A 19,858-nucleotide genomic window follows, 5' to 3' on the forward strand; every position below is an offset into this window, starting at 1 on the left:
ACAAAATATTTGGGGGTTCCAACCCAGGCATCCTCTAATAGGCAGCTGCTTTAGAGTGGGTGCTCCTTGTGGAGCCAAAGGTGACTCTTTCTGGGGTCCTCTGAATGATCTCCTGCTCCAAAGAGAAGGAGGAAAGCCAGGATTGGCTCTTTGCTTTGAGGAAATTGGAAGTGGGCGCCAGGCACCAACAAACCAGCGGGCACAATGTTGGGGTGACTAGGGCCGACGTTCAATGGAATCAAAGCCTAGGCACCTAGGCAGGGTTTTGCATCGCTCGCCAACGTATTACGCCCAGATTATAGCCGATAATTATTTGCTTTCGGCCCGTTTCTTTTTCTGAAGGCCCCACCTGCACAATTCTGCCTGATCTTGGGGACGGGCGGCTTCGGTGATGAAAACGCTAGCCAAGCTCCAGGCTCTGAGGCCCATTTGGAACGCCAGGCTCCTTCGCAAGACATTCCATAATGACGGCAGGGCGTTTGTGCCGCTCAACCTTTCGAACTTCGAAGCCATTAACCGGTGTGAAAAGGAGGTCCCCGAGTACTTTAATTTTGCAAGCGACGTCCTGGACGTGTGGTCGCAGATAGAAAAGGTAAGTGCTTGCTTCCAGCGGAAGACAAAGAGCCCCCTGCTTTGCAAGGACGAGTTAATGCATTTCCAAATGGATAAGTGGTTTTATGCACCGATAGCGGGGGGGAGGGAGAGGGATTAAGAACGGAGCCAGAATTAAAAGGGGGCCGTGCCGGACCGCTGCCTGGGGAGGGGGCACACTTCTCTCTCAAGCTACCCTTCTCGACCAACGTCGGCGTAGGAAGGCAGGTGCATATGCAGCCACACAAACTCACCCATATTGGGTTCACATCAACCTAAAATAAAGTAGCTTAAACTCGACTCAAAGCCTGACTCAAACTTAACGTTCTCTCTTAGGTAGGGTTGCCGGGCTCCAGGTGGGACCTAGGGATGCCCTGGAACTATAGCTCATCTCCAGACTACAGAGATCAGTTCTGCTGGAGAAAAGGCATGTTTCGGAGGGTGGACCTCTGTGGCATTGTACGCCACTGAGGTCCCTGCATCCCCAGGCTCCATCCCCAAGTCTCCAGGAGTTTCCCAACCTGGATCTGGCAACCCTACTCTCAGGTCACGCTGAAAGAGAGAGAAAGCAACCGGCCCAGGCCAGCAGGTGAACTTTAGAATGACTGGGGATTTGAGCCCTGATCTCTCCCGTGTCCCATTCAGCCATCATGGCTCATAGCCATCAATGGACTTATCCACTGTGCTCAAATTGTGATTCTGGTTTCTGACGCTGCACTGCAGGAGGGGAACAGACCTCCCAACCCCGCCTTGTGGTGGATCAACGGGAAAGGGAACGAAGTGAGGTGGAGCTACGAAGAGCTGGGCGCCCTCTCGAGGAAAGCGGCCCACGTCCTCCTGGATCCGTGCGGTCTACGAAGAGGAGACAGAGCGATCCTCATTCTGCCTCGAGTGCCGGAATGGTGGCTGCTGAACGCCGCCTGCATTCGGACAGGTGAAAGCGGCGGCATCTTGACAGTGGCCGGAGGGGGTGTCTGAACTGGCTCTCCTCGTATGCCTTTTCTGAACTTTTCGCATTCTGTGTATGCGGGGGGTTTTTTTTAAGTGCAGCAACCAGAACCGGACACAGAGGGTTGGATCCTGCCAACAGTTTCTGTGGCTGGATTTTCATCCATGGAAGTGTGACTTCCCCGTCTCTCCCTGCAGCCCAAAATACTGCCCCCCAATACTGCTCAGTGGGGGTTGGAGGGTGCTACGGGGGACGACGACACTCACAGCAATAACAGTATATGTATATATACATGATATGTATGTATGTATGTATGTATGTATGTATGCATGCATGCATGTATTTTGCCGACCCCATAGGGTTTTCAAGGCAAGAGGTGTTCGGAAGTGGTCTGCCATGGCCTGCTTCCATGTCACGACCCTGGTATTCCTTGGAGGTCTCCTTTCCGAATACTTGCCAGGGTCGAGGCTGAGAGTGTCAGACTGGCCTCAGGTCACCCAGCGACCTTCCCTGGCAGAGTGGGGATTTGAACCTGGGTTTCCCAGGTCCTAGTCTGACACCTTAACCACTACACCACACTGGTTCTCATATACATCATCTTTGGGGCCAGGGATGGATGGATGGATGGGTAGGTGGGTAGATTGGATGGATGGATGGATGGACGGACGGACAGATGGCAAACACCTGGCCCCAAAGATGACTGTATTAATTCATTGCCCTCTAGGGGTTGTCTTCATCCCAGGGACACCTCTGCTGACAGCCAAAGACATCCTGTACCGACTCCAGGCCTCTAAGGCCAAATGCATTATCACGAACGAGAACTTGGCCCCCGCGGTGGATTCTGTTTCCTCGTCCTGCCCCTTCCTGAGGACAAAGCTGCTGGTCTCCGAAGGCAGGAGGGACGGGTGGCTGAACTTCAAGGAGCTCTTACAGTGAGTGCGCTGGCACAGTGACTTCCTAAGTAATAAGGAGGAAAGGGCACTCTTGTCAATAGCTGACCCATGAAGGAAAGGTAAAAAGAAAAATGAGGGGAGGGGTTGTGGCTCAGTGGTACAGCATCTGCTTGATATGCAGAAAGTCCCAGGTTCAATCCCCGGCATCTCCAGCTGAAGGGACCAGGCAAGTAGATGATGTGAAAGACCTCTGCCTGAGACCCTGGAGAGCCGCTGCCAGTCTGAGTAGACAATAGTGATTTTGATGGACCAAGGGTGTGATTCAGTATAAGGCAGCTTCGTGTGTTCGTCTTTTACATGTTTGGGAGTTTGCCCTAATTTATCTCCTGTGACATCTCTGCCTAGAGGAGCACAGAGGTGGTAAGTTCTCCTTCCCTGGAGGGTTTTCAAGCTGAGGCTAGATGGCCATCTGTCAGCAATGCTGATTCTATGACCTTATGCACATGAGAGGGAGGGCAATGCTGACTTTGATGGACCAAGGGTCTGATTCAGCATAAGGCGGCTTCATGTGTATGTGACCAAGAATGCCTTTTTAAATATAGTAAGTAAAGGTATGAGGTTCCCCTATCTCAACTACTTATAGCCCTCCCCCTGTGAAGGATTAGTCCCCCCCCCAAAAAAAATTCAACAGCATCTAAAAATGACCAAATTCTGGCATATGGGTTGCGCATGAAGGCTGGGCACGCACATATGCGCAGGGATTTCCAATGGTTGTTCCATGACCAACAGCAGTCATAGGAATAGGCCCCAGAGTTACAGGCTACTCCTTGTTATTCACATTGGGCTATACTATAAAGCTACTCCTTTTGGAGCCTGCAGGAACCTTTAAAAAATGGTTTCCGCAGGAGGCGGAGCCAAACACAATAACTCTCCCCTTGTGTGTGTGTTAAGTGCCGTCAAGTCGCTTCCGACTCATGGCGACCCTATGAATGAAAGTCCTCCAAAATATCCTATCTTTGACAGCCTTGCTCAGATCTTGCAAATTGAAGGCCGTGGCTTCCTTTATTGAGTCCATCCATCTCTTGTTGGGTCTTCCTCTTCTCCTGCTGCCCTCCACTTTTCCTAGCATGACTGTCTTTTCCAGTGACTCTTGTCGTCTCATGACGTGACCAAAATACGATAGCCGCAGTTTAGTCATTTTAGCTTCTAGGGTCAGTTCAGGCTTGATTTGATCTATAACTCATTGATTTGTTTTTTTTGGAAGTCCACAGAATCCGTAACACTCTCCTCCAACACCACATTTCAAAGGAATCTATTTTCTTCCTATTAGCTTTCTTCCCTCTCCCCTTGCTTTGGGGGGGAAAAAAAGCAGGAGAATAAAAAGAAATGAAGGAGAGCCAGACAGAGGGAAGGAGGGAGAAAAAGAAGGAGGAATGAAAAGAAGGAAAGCCTAAAGGGGGATGGATCCTGGGTGCTTAACAGCCCTCCTGATCCTCTAGTAACTAGAGTCTAGTTACTGTAGCTGCTAAGGTAGCCGTGAAGCCCCTTTCATTTGAACGAGGGCAGCCGGTAATAAGCCCCACCTTACAATAACGCCACTCGCTTTCTGAAAAGCTCAGCAGATGCCCGGGGAAGTACTGGTTGAGTGCCACAATGGGGAACCCTTCTAACCAAGTGTCATGAATCAGCTTTGTTAAAAAAAAATTCCATCACACTTCCTTCTCTTCCTTTAAGAGCGGCCCCTTCCAGCCACGACTGCGTCAAAACAAAGAGCGACGAACCCATGACTATCTACTTCACCAGCGGAACCACGGGGCCTCCCAAGATGGCTGAGCACACCCACAGTAGCTATGGTATCGGATGTGCCTTAACGGCAAGGTATGCGCACGCGCTCTGAATCTCTTCCTGCCCACTTCCCCTTGGCCTTGCTTCAAATTGTTGGGGCTTTAATGAACGCGTGCGCCACCTCAGATGCCTTCAAACCTTCCTCCTATCAATGTCCTCCCTTAAGTCCCGCTGGTTTCCTACTGCTGGTGCTAGGGCCTTTTTGGTGTTGGGCCCAGCCTTATGGAATGGCCTCCCGGAGAACCCTGACGCTAACCTGGTACTACAAACACTATCATTTTTATTTAGATGTGCCTTTGTAGGGAATTTAGGACCTTCAGTGTGTGTTCTGGAAGATATTTTGGGACACTTAATTCTTGTAGCCAATGTCTTTTTCCAGGGCGCCGGCTTCTAAGCCTGCCTAGAATTTAAGTCTTAATAAAGTCAATAAATTAGTAAATAAACTGAATAAATCAGCGGTGAATCATTTATCGCGGTAAATAGAGAAATACTTAAATGCTGTGAATGACCTGGCTGAATGTCAACTGTTTTATTTTGTGCCGTCAAGTAGCAATTGACTTATGAAAGCCCCGTAGGGTTTTCAAGGCAAGAGATTTTCAGAGGTGGTTTGCCCTTGCCTGCCTCCATGTCACGACCCTGGTATTCCTTGAAAGTCTTCCTTTCAATATTAACCAGGGCCAGCCCTGCTTAGCTTCGGAGATCTGATGAGATTAGGCTAGCCTGGGGCAATCCAGGTAAGGGCAATTATATATGACAGTTATACCAATAGATAACTAGTATACAAGCCTATCGTGTTGGTACGCTTATATCCTTTCTAAATCTCTCTGGACACAGCTAAACATGCTGGAAGGGGGGTGTTTTATAACTTAGTCAGGCCCCCAACCCATTCCTTTCTGTGTTTCACAGGTACTGGCTGGATTTGAAGCCGTCAGACATCATGTGGAATATGTCCGACACAGGCTGGGTCAAGGCGGCCATAGGGAGCGTCTTTGCTCCGTGGCTTCGTGGCTCCAGCGTCTTCGTACACCATATGCCACAGTTCGATCCAAGAGAGACTCTGAATGTAAGACAAATCCTGTCACGTGGCTGGGTTGACTTTTCACACAGTTGGCCAAATAGGCCAACAGTTGGCCAAGTAGGCCAACATAACTGTCACGGGGGACCTAATCTGAGGGCAAAAATGACGGCCGTGTTGGGACACCCTGATTCATAATTTGCTGCGCAAACTCACAATATCTTTCGCGTGCTCTGTCTCTGAGAGAGCCAGCGTGGGGTGGTGGTTAAGAGCGGCGGACTCTAATCTGGAGAACGGGGTTTGATTCCTCATGCCTCCATGTGAATCATAGAATCATAGAGTTGGAATGACCATCAGGGTCATCTAATCCCACCCACCCCCGCACAAAGCAGGAAACTCACAACTACCTCCCCTACATACACCCAGTGCCCAGAAGATGGCCAAGATGCCCCCCTCCCATGAACTGCCCAAGTTCATAGAATCAGCATTGCTGACAGATTAGAGCGTCGGACTCTAATCTGGAGAGCCAGGTTAGATTCCCTGCTCCTCCATATAAAGCCTGTTGGGTGACACTGGGCTAGTCACAGTTCTCTCTGAACTCTCTTAGCTCCGCCTACCTCACAAGGTGCCTGTTGTGGGGAGGAGGAAGGGAAGGTGATTATAAGCCGCTTTGAGACTCCTTAATGGTAGGGGGGAAAAGGGGTATACAAACCAACTCTTCTTCTTCAGACTCTTGTCAGGTACCCAGTAACTACCATGTGCAGTGCTCCAACTGGTTATCGGATGCTGGTGCAACAGGATCTTACCAGGTACCCCTGACTCATTTACTGGCACCAGGGAACATACAGGCTCTGTTCTTCTGCACAGTTCTTCAGCTTTGCACTTAAAACCAATAAATACACCCCCCTCTTTTGTTGATCTATATCTGACCCACAGACTAATCTGCTCAAGCCCTCCATCTTAAAATACAAAATGAAGATGCCCGAAAATTAATCGGGCCACTGCTGCGGCTCCCTCTGTACCATGTGCATTGAGTGACAGTAGTGGTTAAGAGCGGTAGTTTGAAGCGGTGGAGTCAATCAATCATTTAATCAATAAATTTTACGGTCATTTGACCAAAAAAAGAACAGATATAATCAGGAGTAACATAAATTTACAATAAAAACAGTATCAATAAGTCAGAGAATCTGGTGGAGTCTGATCTGGAGAACCGGGTTTGATTCCCCGCTCCTCCACATGAGCGGCGGAGGCTAATCTGGTGAACTGGATTTGTTTCCCCACTCCTATACATGAAGCCAGCTGGGTGACCTGGGGCTAGTCGCACTCTCTCAGCCCCACCTACCTCACAGGGTGTCTGTTGTGGGAAGGGGAAGGGAAGGTGACTGTAAGCCGGTTGGAGCCTCACTTAAGTGGTAGAGAAAGTTGGCATACAAAAACCAACTCTTCTTCTTCTATAAGATTGTCTATTATGCAAATATTTCAATTTTTAATTATTATTTTTAAAAAACCCTGACCTCTGTGTTTTTTATAAACCTTAAGGTACAGGTTCAAGAGTCTAAGGCACTGCTTGACAGGAGGGGAGCCACTCAACCCTGAAGTGCTGATGCAGTGGAAAAAACAAACAGGGCTGGATCTCTATGAGGGCTACGGACAGACTGAAGTGGTAAGCCCACGTATGTAAAGAGCCGCCAAGTCGCAGCCGACTTATGGCGACCCTGTAAGGTTTTCAAGGCCAGAGGCGTTCAGAGGTGGTTTGCCATTGCCTTCCTCTGCATAGCGACCCTGGTATTCCTTGGTAGGTCTCTCATCCAGGTACCAACCATGTTTGACCCTGCTTAGCTACTGAGATCTGACGAGATCAGTCTAGGAGAGAGCTACTGAGTGATTCGGTAGATTCATTTCCCACCTTCCTAGTTTAAAAAACAAAAACATGCAGGCAGCTCACAAGATAAGAAATAAACCGATTAAACCAAGATAAAGAAAAAAAATAACAGGAATAAACCAAAGTAAAGAGCGGCAGCGGAAATCCACCTTGCTGCCCATCCAGATCTAACTCAACACTTTAGATTTAGAAACTTAAAGCAGCTATGATACAAAAATAAATGCAACAGCATCCGTGCAAATGTTAAAAATATAGCTTTCCAACAATCAAAAAAGCCTGTCTTAACCGATCTCCAGAAGGCTATCAATGAGAAAGCCATTCAAATCTGGAAGGACAGGGCATTCTAGAGCAGGGGGGGCAAACACAGAGAAGGCCTTATCCCACATGCTCATTAATCTTACCTCCCTCAAGGTCAGCAGGTGGAGAACGGTCAGCTCTAGAGGATTTAGGTCAAACATTCTCGTTGGGATTCTGTGTCCACTGCCAACAGGTTAACACGGGTCCTCTTTGGAATCTGTGAACATACATAATAGCATTCAGCCTTCACAGATCTCTCAAGAAATGGATGGATGCTCTTTTCCAGTCTAATATCCACCGGGCATTCCAGTCTCGGTCGTTTTCCTTGCCCTTTTCCCCCTTCCGCTTGTGGGGTTGCTGTCCCCATGTTGTTTCCATCTCCATCCGCTCTCCCTGCCCTAGGGTTGCCAGCTCTGGCTTGGGAAATACCTGGAGATTTTGGGGGTGAAGCCTGAGAAGGGTGGGGTTTGGAGGGGGAAGGACTTCAATGCCATAGAGTCCAATTGCCAAAGTTGCCCTTTTCTCCAGGGCAATTGATCTCTGTCGCCTGGAGATCAGTTGTAATAGCGGGAGATCTCCACCCACCACCTGGAGGTTGGCAACCCTACACTGCCCCCAGACTGAGGACATCGATAGTGGGCATATATAGTGTGTGTGTTAAGTGCCGTCAAGTCGCTTCCGACTCATGGCGACCCTATGAATCAATGTCCTCCAAAATGTCCTATCTTTGACAGCCTTGCTCAGATCTTGCAAATTGAAGTCTGTGGCTTCCTTTATTGAGTCAATCCATCCCTTGTTGGGGCTTCCTCTTTTCCTGCTGCCCTCAACTTTTCCTAGCATAACTGTGGATATATATATGGCCATCTGTAAAAAACATCTTCCTTGAGGTGGAGTATTTAGGTGCCATAAGGAAGAGATTGTTCGCTGAGTAATTATTTTAAATTGTTATTATATTTTATTCATATTTGATATATTATATTGTGTTTTATTTATTTATTTATTTATTAAATTTATACTCCACCCCCAGCCACTGCTGGGCCCAGGGCGGCTTCCAACAACAGATATACAGGCATAAATACATCAATTACAACATCACATTAAGACTATAAAATTAGACTCAATTGAAAACACATAGAAGGTGCCCTAATTCAACAGCTCCTATAAAAATATTCACTGGGGAGGTTGGCAAAGATGGAAATCAGCAAGGCTAAATCCCTCCAAGGGACCTACCAGCCCAAGGCCAGGAGGAGGAGGAGGAGGAGGAGGAGGAGGAAGAGTTAGTTTTTAATATGCTGACTTTCTCTGCCACTTAAGGCAGAATCAAACCAGCTTACAATCGCCTTCCCTTCCCCTCCCCACAACAGACACCCTGTGAAGTAGGGGGCCCCGAGAGAGCTCTAAGAGAGCTGTGACTAGCCCAAGGTCACCCAGCTGGCTTTGTGTGTAGGAGCGGGGAAACAAATCCAGTTCACCAGATCAGACTCCACCGCTCTTAACCACTACACCACGCTGGCTCTCAGGCAAACAGTAACAGGGATGAAGAAGGTACAGAAAGGAAAGGGTCAAAAACGGGCAGGATAGGAAATACGATGCTAGCTGCCCCGAGCCCAGCTTTGCTGGGAAAAGGTACAAATAACATTTATTTATTTATTTATCATCATTGTGGGGTAAAAGCTGTTTAAAAAATCACAGGTAGTTTAACATTTCATTTGCTGCAGGGGGTGATATCACTAACGGAGAGAGGAAAGGAAATTAAGCCCGGCTCCATGGGTAAGCCAGTTGCACCATACGACGTTCAGGTAAGGCAACAGCTTGTTCGCCTATCGGATGTGGAAAACAAGGATCAAGGACGGCCATACGTCACTCACACCAGCCGCCGTGTTTCCCATTTTCTAGATCATAGATGAAAATGGCAATATTCTGCCTCGCGGGGAGGAAGGAGAGATTGCAATCAGAATCCAATCCAAGTGGCCGTTTTGCTTTTTCACTCGCTACGTGGTAAGCAGTTTATATGTCACGCTTTCCCCTCTTCATCGTTCTTGTATGACGGCGCTCCACACAATGATATCACAACACCAGGTACGTCTACACACTATCGGTGGAGAGGAACGCACGGATGCCCTTTTAAGTGGCAGCCTTGCGTCACACATTAACACACAGGTCTGTTCTCATCTAAAATCAATACTGAGAGTCCAAGAGACTCTCGATCCATAAAATGGCACTGATTTTCTGAACATAAGAAATCAAACAGAGGGATAGCAAACTCTGCAATATTATCGGAGGGGATGTTTTCCTCACCTAAAAAAAAAACTTGCCCAAACACTAGAACATAAATTTTGATGGCCCATCCGGGAGCCGTACCGTTGACAGGAGCAAGTAGCAGAGATGTTGTGAGAAAGGAAGCAATGAAGAAAAAACCCCAAAGTGACTTTTCAAATAAATTGTCAATTGAAGGCCAGATATTTTAAAAAGATAATCATGTTGAAATTGGTTTATTCTTCTGAGGTTCAAAGCAGACCATGATTGCCTCTCTAGGATATAGAAAAGAGTAAGCATCCAGTAGCACTTGAAAGATTAACCAAATTTCTGGCAGGGTATGAGCTTGAATGTGAGCCCATCTATCCTTAAGTAGAGAAGAGTGAATTTAGACACCCAATGGCAAAAGATGGACTGACATTCTAGCTGTATCTGAAGAAGACAGCTGTGACTCACGTAAGCTCACACCCTGCCAGAAATTTCATTAGTCTTTAAGGTGCTGCTGGACTCTTGCTCTTTTCAGACAGACTAACACGGCTACTCATCGTGATCAATCTCTAGAATGTGTGTTGTATGTCTGTAAATAGCGGCAGGAAGCCCCCAATTTGAATCAGGACCATAGTGCAAGTCCTTGTTTCAAATTGTTTGTTGCAAGGATAATCCAGAGAAAACCGCCTCAACCTTCCGTGAGAATTTCTACATCACTGGAGACAGAGGGTGGATGGATGAAGACGGATATCTGTGGTTTGTCGCAAGAGCTGACGACGTCATTCTCTCTTCCGGGTTTGTACATTTCAGAGCCAAAAAATAATAATAATCACAAATTTATTCTGTTGTAGACCCAGATCGGTGTAGCCATGTTGATTCATGCTACAGTAAGGTCGGTGCTGAATTACTGCAACACACCCTACCTGGGGCTGTCCTTAAAGATTATAAGATTGGTCCAAAATGCTTTTACTGGAATGAATTGATGTAAACATATCTCACCTGTTCCTGAGCTTCTTGTTTCCAAGCTCAGCTTAAAGTGCTGGTTCTTAACTTTCATGGCCTGGGCCTTTATTTATTTATTTAGTGCTGTCAAATTGAAGGTAACTTTTGGTGACCCCCCATCCCAAAGAAGAACATAAACATTATATATATATTCTTTTAAAAATGAGAATCTGGCTACTTCTCCTCCTCTTCCTAGGTATCGTATTGGGCCCTTCGAAGTAGAAAATGCGTTAATTGAACATCCGGCGGTGGTGGAGTCTGCCGTGGTCAGCAGCCCAGATCTCATCAGAGGGGAGGTAATGAAGAATTTAAATTCTAACCCCTCACATTTATGGACTGTGATTTCATGAGGGCAAACCATTCCCCATCGAATGTCTTTCATGATCCTTTTATACTTTTGTCTGCCATCTCGGTTCTTGGCTTTTTGCTGTGTGGTTCGTAGGTTCATCTATCCCCGGTACACGATTTTAAACGCAATTTACACAGTATTTATACTAGGGATACTTCCACTTCTCATAGCCCTGCGCTTGTTCTCTTTACAAATTTTTAATTAATTTTTCAAACAGAAAACCACCACCCAAACAAACGATAACAAAAAAACCCTTTGAAAACATAGAAACAATATAATAAAAATACATAAAGTTGAATCAGATTATTGACAGAGGGCTTCGTATTTAACACATTTCAATTTATCTTACCATTACTTATAAGAAATTCATTAATGGCAACAGGGAGGTTTTTAAAAACAAACAAACAATCCTTTACATATTTTGGACTTAATTCCTTTTCTATAATCTGAGGAAGGGCTTCAATAGATGTTGCTTCTGCCTGGTGCAAATGCCACACCGTATTTCCAGCTTACGAAAGGATAAAAGACAGTCACAGGAGGGCATCCGTACCCCGAAGCTGTTAGGGGCACAGCCCCACGATTATTTTTTTCTCAGTTGCTCCAAAACTCTTCATCAGCTTAAAGCCAGTTCTTACCCGTTTGTTCTAGGGCGGTGACTCTTAACAGGGACCATATGCCCCCCTCCAGAGGGTGATTTGGGAGGGGGGCATTCAGAACTTTGGTGGGCAAACGTGGAAGGGGGCATCCGGGATTTCAGGCAGCCCCAACTTCCCACTTGCCGGGGCTTCCGACAGGCGGAGGAAATGAATTGTTTTATACTGCTCAGCTCGCCCTGAGGATAAAATCCCAAATCTCTTCTCCGGGCCCTTATAAAATGTAACCCACAGAAAACAGGAATTTCTCCTCACCTTAAGAATCTGGCTGACAGCCATCAGGGGCACGGGTCTCGCTGGCTGCATGCCGGATCTCTGTGGATGAAATGCATATATCATAAATAGACCTGAATAATTAAATCCGCCTTGCCCAGAGTTATGTTTTCGATTAAACAAAGGTTACAACCCGATTTTTCTTCCTAGGTGGTGAAAGCTTACGTGGTCTTGTCTCCTTCCTTCGCATCCCACGATAAGGAGAAGCTAACCCGGGAGCTCCAAGACCATGTCAAGAAAATTACGGCTCCCTACAAATATCCTAGAAAAGTAAGGACTATGCAAAGCCCCATGAAACAGGCAGGGCATCTAGGAAAAGGGTATTGTGTCTGTGTTAAGTGCTGTCAAGTTGCTTCCGACTCATGGCGACCCTATGAATCAAAGTCCTCCAAAATGTCCTATCTTTGACAGCCTTGTTCAGATCTTGCAAATTGAGGGCCGTGGCTTCCTTTGTCGAGTCCGTCCATCTCTTGTTGGGTCTTCCTCTTTTCCTGCTGCCCTCAACTTTTCCTAGCATGACCGTCTTTTCCAGTGACTAGGAAAAGGAATCTGAGCGGAATTACCGCTCAGGAAATTACCAATTATTTTTGTAAGCGCTTTCCTCTCAGACTTTCCCTGTTCCTGAGACGGACTCTCCCCTCCTGGGACGAAACCTCAGTCGCCTTTTTTTAAATCCACGCCCATAACACAATAATGATCGATTCCTGCCAAAACTGTCAAGTAGCAATGTTGCGACAGGAACAGGTCATGAACATATGAACACATGAAGCCGCCTCCTGCTGAATCAGACCCTCGGTCCATCCAAGTCAGTATTGTCTGCTCAGATGGGCAGCGGCTCTCCAGGGTCTCAGGCAGGGGCCTTTCACATCACCTGCTTGCCTAGTCCCATGAACTGGAGATGCCGGGGATTGAAATCTGGGACCCTTCTGCATGCCAAGCAGATGCCCTACCACTGAGCCACAGCCAGGGTCTCAGGCAGAGGTCTTACGAAGAGGTCTTTCACATCACCTATCTGCCTAGTCCCTTTAACTGGAGCTGCTGGGGATTGAACCTGGGCCCCTTCTGCATGCCATGCAGATGCTCTATCACTGAGCCATGGCCCCTCTCCATGGCTCTCCAGGGTCTCAGGCAGAGGTCTTTCACATCACCTCCTTGCCTGGCCCCTTTAACTGAAGACGCAGGGGATTGAACCTGGGCCCCTTCTGCATGCCAAGCAGATGCTCTACCACTGAGCTATGGCCCCTCTCCATGGCTCTCCAGGTACTCAGGCAGGGGTCTTTCCCATCACCCATCTGCCTGGTCCCTTTAACTGGAGCTGCTGGGGATTGAACCTGGGCCCCTTCTGCATGCCAAGCAGAGGCTCTACCACTGGGCCCCGGCCCCTCTCCATGGCTCTCCAGGGTCTCAGGCAGGGGTCTTTCACATCACCCATCTGCCTAGTCCCTTTCACTGGAGATGCGCAAAATGGCGGCTCCCACACCGTACCTATCGCCTGCAGTAAGGAGCGCGTGCAATCCTTTTGCGCGGCAATGGTTTCGCCTGCAACAAGGAACGTGCGCAACTACCACTGGCAGCTGCTTTGAAAGAAAGCCCGACCGGTAATTAATATCGATAATATCGATACACGGCCGACGGCCCTTCGGCTCAGGCCTCTCGGCCTACCCGCTTGGGCCTGCGACGCCTGGCGGGCGCCTGGGCCTAGCCTCCGTTTTGGGAGCGTCGTGCGCGCCGCCTCCTGAAGAGGCTTTCTGGAACCGGACCTTTCATAAGGCCGGTCCTGCTGACCGGAGAGCTAATTCCTGAGAAGGTCGCCCTTCGTGAAGGCTAATAGGAACAGAGCCCTAAGGATTCTGGGAAATGTAGTACGGCTGCCACAGAGTCCTGCCCTGTCTGGCAGGTGTTGGCATGGCAGGCAGACAGAAGGCTGAAGAGGGGGAGGGATCTGGGCTGCCAGCCTGCAGGTACTTCCAAAAAATTAAACCAAATTGCTGTAATACAGCAGTTAGCAAAACAAACAGCAAGCCAGCTCAAATTTTTACAAACAATCACTTACGTTTTATAAAGTGAATAGTGCAATAAATACTTATTATTATTTGCACAAATTTTACAAACATCAAACGAAGCTCTAGGAGATCTTTCACCAATGGAAGAGACCACAAAGATCACAAATTCAGTTCCCAAGGCGAGTTGGTAAGTATAAGGTTCAAAAGGAACGCCGAGGGGCAAGAGCAATCACATCAATGAAGATTTCAGCGTCGTTCCAAGAGTGCTTCTAAAGCTATCCAAGACGTCTTCACCTCCGCGGTGGAGGCAAGACCAAGCGGCCGGGCTCTCCCGCCTTGGGAATTGAATTTGTGATCTTTGTGGTCTCTTCCATTTGTGAAAGATCTCCTATAGCTTCATTTGATGTTTGTAAAATTTGTGTAAATAATAATAAGTATTTATTGCACTATTCACTTTATAAAACATAAGTGATTGTTTGTAAAAATTTGAGCTTGCTTGCTGTTTGTTTTGCTAACTAGCCTCCAGGTACTTAGCACAGGAATTTGGTACAAAAATGCACATAAACAGGTTGCAAAATAGCACATGTATAATAATGTATAATAAGTGATGAAGCTAGAAAGGACAAGTGTAAAACATGGAAACTTAACAACTAAGTAGCTAAATATATACAAATGTACGGTAAGTATGGAAAAGTCTTGTAGTATACATCTGGAGGTAAAAGTCCTCTTCTGGATTTCAAAGGTAATCAGTTCCACAGGATATCCAATATAGGTATAAATCCAAGAAAATGGGGGTTTCTTCAGCCCCATAGTATATCATCCATTTTGTAATAAATCAATTACATAGAAAAATAGTCTATTTCAATTCAACATTCTGCAGCAGTGATGTCAACAGGTTCCCAATGGGATAGCCCGTGCTAATTTCCAAACCTTTTCGGTACAGGCACGGAGGTGCCCTTTGTTTTTTATTTGCTTAGCCTCCAGGTACTAGCTGGAGATCTCCCGCTGTTACAACAGATCCTCCAGCCGATAGAGATCAGTTCCCCTGGAGAGAATGGGCAGCTTTTGGGAGATGATATATACAGAAATAAGGTTGATTTTACAACAAAACATCCCTAAAACACCTGAAATGATGCTATTAAGTATGATACCGGATGCCATTTTTACTCACAGAACCTTTTTGATTTATTCCACCACGGCTGCACGATTGATATATGCAGCTAAATGGAAGACAGTAGAGATACCAGACAAAAAAGACTGGATAAAAAAGATGCTGGAATTGACCGAGACGGCGAAGCTTACAGCTTTGATAAACCAGAATGACAATGTACAATTTTGGGGGGAATGGGAGGCTTGGAGAATTTACTGCGAAAATTATTTTTTAACGGGTCAATTTAAAGGATACTTTTTGATCTAATCCCTTATTTATACTTTGTATTAATTTTTATATTAGGTATTGATTTAATAATGTTGGATATGACAAGAATAGGTTAATTAAAATAATATTGGAATTAGCTCCGTTAGCAAAAGTTTATGCAATTTATTTTTAGATGGAAGAGGGAGAGGGGGAAGTCATTTTATTGTTAAATTAGAGATATTACTGTTTTTCTTTTTATTATTTCTATTATATTGTTTTTGTTGATATATTAAATGAAGAAAATAAAAATTATTAAAAAAAGAGAAAATGGGCAGCTTTGGCCATTGGACTCTACAGCATCGAAGTCCCTCCCTGCCCCAAAAACCTCCCACTGGTGGCAGCTTTGGCCATTGGACTCTACGGCATCGAAGTCCCTCCCTGCCCCAAAAACCTCCCACTGGTGGAGAAGAGGGACCTGGCAACCCTAGGGAGGGAGCCCACTAGGGTTGCCAGCTCCGGATTGGGATATACCTGGAGATTTTGGGGGTGGAGCCTGAGGAGGGCAGGGTTTGGAGAGGGGAGGGACTTCGGTGGCATAGAGTGCTATTGCCAAAGCGGCCATTTTCTCCAGGGGAACTGCTCTCTGTCACCTGGAGATCAGTTGTAATAGGAGATCTCCAGCCACCACCTGGAGGTTGGCAACCCTAGAGCCTGCACTAAGCACCAGTGGCAGATTTTGGGTGCTGGCCTGCGATTTGCCCAGCAGCCTGCTGGAAAAGAGAGAGCTAACAGTGCAATCTAGGGTTGCCAGCCTCCAGGTGGTGGCTAGAGATCTCCCGCTATTACAGCTGATCTCCAGGCGACAGAGAACAGTTCCCCTGGAGAAAATGGCAATTGGACTCTATGGCATTGCAGTCCCTCCCCTCCCCAAACCCCGCCCTCCTCAGGCTCCACCCCCAACACCTCCAGGTGTTTCCCAACCCAGAGCTGGAAACCCTAGTGAAATCCTGTGCAGAGTTGCTCCACGCTACGGGCCTGGGTTGAAATACGTTTAGGCTGGAGTCAGTCTGGGTTGCAAGGGCTAGTTTCACAGGAAGAAGTTGCTTCGAGTCCTGCGTGACAGCTGCAGCTCAGCAGGGTTGCCAACTCCGGGTTGGGAAATTCCTGGAGACGTTGGGGGTGGAGCCTGCGCAGGGCAGGGTTTGGCAGTGATACTTTTGTAAAAAAAAGGAAGTTAAGTTATTCCGTGGTTATAAAACAGACTAAGGTGTGCCCATCCTTGAAACAGGTATCTCTTATTAATTCTGTGACCATCTTGCCTTTTCTTTTTTCTTCAATCAGGTGGAGTTTGTCCAGCAGCTGCCAAAAACTATCAGCGGCAAAATCAGAAGAAATGAATTAAGGAAAAAGGAATGGGGACAGATATAGCATTGCATTTGCTAAAAGTTCTCCACCAACCTGGGCAGAATTAGGTAGGCAAGTTCAAGGAGACACCAAATATTTGCGATACATATATGTAAGCTTCACATTTTAGGAGTTATTGAGGGGGAAAATGGGAAAGGGGTTAAACGAGGACTCAATTCTAAACTACGGTAGTTCCTTGCGAGTTGAAGCCTTATGAGGAATTCTAGTGTTAATTCAAAGGCCGTGTTAAGAAGGGATAAGGGCACAAAGGCACATACACACAGAAATCTGACATTTGCACCTCTTACAAGAAGATGCCTGAAGAAAAAGCAACTGCCTATAGCAGGGGGAAAAACCAGACTACCCCAGTCCATTCCTATTGCTTGTCCCGATTTCCCCCACTTTCAGAACAGATGAACGGCACCAGGGAAGGGGCACGACTCCGTATGCAGTCCCTTGTATGAAAGTTTGAGCCCCCAGTTACAATCTGTAAAGAGAACTGGCTCTTTCCCAATTTTCTACTGAGTCGATTTTAATGTGAATGCATTTGTACAATTTTGGTTTGCTAGCAACAGATGGAAAGATGGAACAGAAATCTAAAATAAAGGCGCTCACATGAGGACCAACTATTTAAAATGGACAGATCGTTGCCTATATGCAAAGAATACTCTTAAACATCTGCAGCTGCCTTGTACTAAATCAGAGCACAGATCCATGAAGGTCAGGTCAGTAGCTCTCTAGAGTCTCAAGCTTTTCCCAAATCCTGCTTTCTAGACTCCTTAACCAGAGCTGTCCAGGATTGAGCTGGGGATGGTCTCTACTCAAAGATCTCGGTCTCCGAGGTGACTGAGATCCACTGTCAGTCAGAATAGACAACCCTGGGACCAACAACCTACACTTGTGCAAGGCAACTTTGCTACATTACCTTGGTACCAAACCCCCCCCCCAATAAATACTCATGCTGAATTTTTTACAATTTCTTTTTACAAAATTCAAACCCAAATCAAACAGAAAATTCACCAACAAATGCCAGGTTCAAAGGGAAACAAAACGTTTTATTTTTATTTTAAAAACCAAGGTACAGACGACAATATACACAACAGAAACATTTTACCTCTCAGTAGATGTTTGAAATGACAAGGATTCTTTTCTGGAAAGATGCTCCGAAGCCAAATGAAAAGCCGAGTGCGCGCTGACTCTTTTTTTTTTTTAACTGAGTCTACAAAACCCAACTTTAAAGCTGTTCACAAAAAAATGTTATGTTTGGGTGGGTGGGCAGGGTAGGAAACCTCTCAAAAACACGTCTGCACCGAGTTACTAGAAGATGCTTGCAAAATCCTTTTGGAAGGCAGGGTATAAATCATTTTTTGAAAGGACCCTCCAAATCTCCTGCTGTAGGTGCATTTTGCCACTCACCTGTGCAGGTAACAGTTGCTCCATCCCTTCCAAGAAAGCAAAGCAGCAGCAGCACTGACACCTTTCCCTTGCAGTGTTATCCCTGCGGCTGTTAGGCCAAGGAAGGCACAGAGGGCGACCACTTCCTGGCGCTGCAGGGCTATGTTGGCTGCCTCTCCCAGTTTCCATGAGCCACAAGAGGCAGCCAGAGGGAGCGCTGAGGGAATCAGTCGTGTACAAAAGCCAGCTAAGACCAGTTTCCCAGAGGAGGAGCGAGGGAACACAAGAACTCAGCGACCTTGCTGCATTCTTGCTCATTGCTGACAAGCAGAGGTTTGTTATGATATCTGAATGCCTCTTGCTGTCCCACAAGTGGATCAGTATGCAGAAAGGTTGTCACATCTCGTGGGGGGGTGGGGAATCTAGGAAATCAGGAAAGAACAACACTGGGACGCATCTCCACACTGCTACATCATCCCCCTGAACCCCTTTCAGCTGAGAGTTTGTAAGAACTTGTCTGCTGCACCTCCACTCCTGGAACAAACGGAGGGCCTCGCCATTATCCTGCCAGCTAGAGGCTTGCTAAAATGGTGCACAAGAAGAGGGGGGGGGGTAAAGAGTAAACAAAACCTCTTTCCCATAATGCTTCCCTTGGCCCCTTGGGTGTGTGATGCTAGCTGGCTACTTCCCAGTTTCCAGCAAATCACAGTCCACCATTACATCAGACCTGGAAAAAGTTGCAACGGGAAGGAACTGTTGCTTCTGATATGGATGCCAGGACAAAAGACTGACTTGGCAAAGAAGCCAAACTGGAACTGACGCTAGGTCTATCCAAGAACAGAACGAAGCGGTAGAACGGGCTGTACAACTTCAGAATACAGGTGGGGGTGTGTGCCATTTTTCAAATGCTCCCCGCATGCAAAAAAATAAAATTCACGGCAGGTTGATGGAAGGTGGCACAGTGGGGAGAAAGGTTCTAGAGCAACCCAATCCCTCCTCTGCTGGTTTTCCGCTTACGGCATTTAGGGCAGCATTTGAAGCTTGACTTTTACTCCATAGTTTAGAGGCCTCCCTCCCCTTCAGAAAAAGGTTCTGAATGTACACTGAATGGACCACCATTCAGAAACCTGAATCCGTTTGGAAGATCCGCCGAGGCAAAGCTCTGCAAAACCTGCAAGACGGCCCATCTGTTTGAGAGTGGAGCCATTTATGTCTAAAACACGAGAAGTAAGAGCAACGAGGCAGTTGCTTTTAACTGGGCTTGGATCAATCAGCACACAGCTCGGATTCGGCAAAGGCTGAGTTGTGAGCACATGGGGAAAGCCCCGTGGTGTTCAGCGTTCCAACTGCTGTGGGGTTCCCATCCCAATTTACCTGCTTTTCTAGCAATGGAGGGGGGGGAACGGGACAGCGGGCAACTGCCAGGAAAGGAGGAAGGCATTCCCCCATCTCTGTTGATCACCCGTCCCCGTCCCAAGGCCACAGCAGAGTGGCAGGTAGCAATCTTCTCTGGCCAGATTTTAGGGGCTGCTGTCCTCGCCCTGAATGACGGGCAGGCTTTACGAGCAGCTGAAGCCGACCCCCCTCGCGCACGGAATATGAACTTCAGAAGCCTCGCCGGAAGTAACCGTTACCAGCCATGTCTGCGAAACCCAACGGCAGTAGCAACGCAACTGGATACCAGGTGGCAAACAACTCGGCTTCAG

At 47.0% G+C, this 19,858-nt stretch overlaps 1 protein-coding gene across 1 annotated transcript; it reads left to right on the forward strand.

Moving 5' to 3' along the window:
* Nucleotides 1–391: 391 nt before the first annotated feature.
* Nucleotides 392–16,781, forward strand: LOC130492460 (acyl-coenzyme A synthetase ACSM4, mitochondrial-like). Its single transcript, XM_056866210.1, has 13 exons — nt 392–592; nt 1,315–1,525; nt 2,265–2,472; nt 4,168–4,311; nt 5,185–5,341; nt 6,023–6,102; nt 6,833–6,956; nt 9,191–9,271; nt 9,369–9,470; nt 10,384–10,511; nt 10,915–11,014; nt 12,144–12,263; nt 16,695–16,781. The coding sequence occupies exons 1-13, from the start codon at nt 392–394 to the stop codon at nt 16,779–16,781; spliced, it is 1,743 nt and encodes a 580-aa protein (XP_056722188.1).
* Nucleotides 16,782–19,858: the final 3,077 nt, after the last annotated feature.

This window comes from Euleptes europaea, chromosome 21 (genome assembly GCF_029931775.1).
Source record: "Euleptes europaea isolate rEulEur1 chromosome 21, rEulEur1.hap1, whole genome shotgun sequence".
Classification (NCBI taxonomy): Eukaryota; Metazoa; Chordata; class Lepidosauria; order Squamata; family Sphaerodactylidae; genus Euleptes; species Euleptes europaea.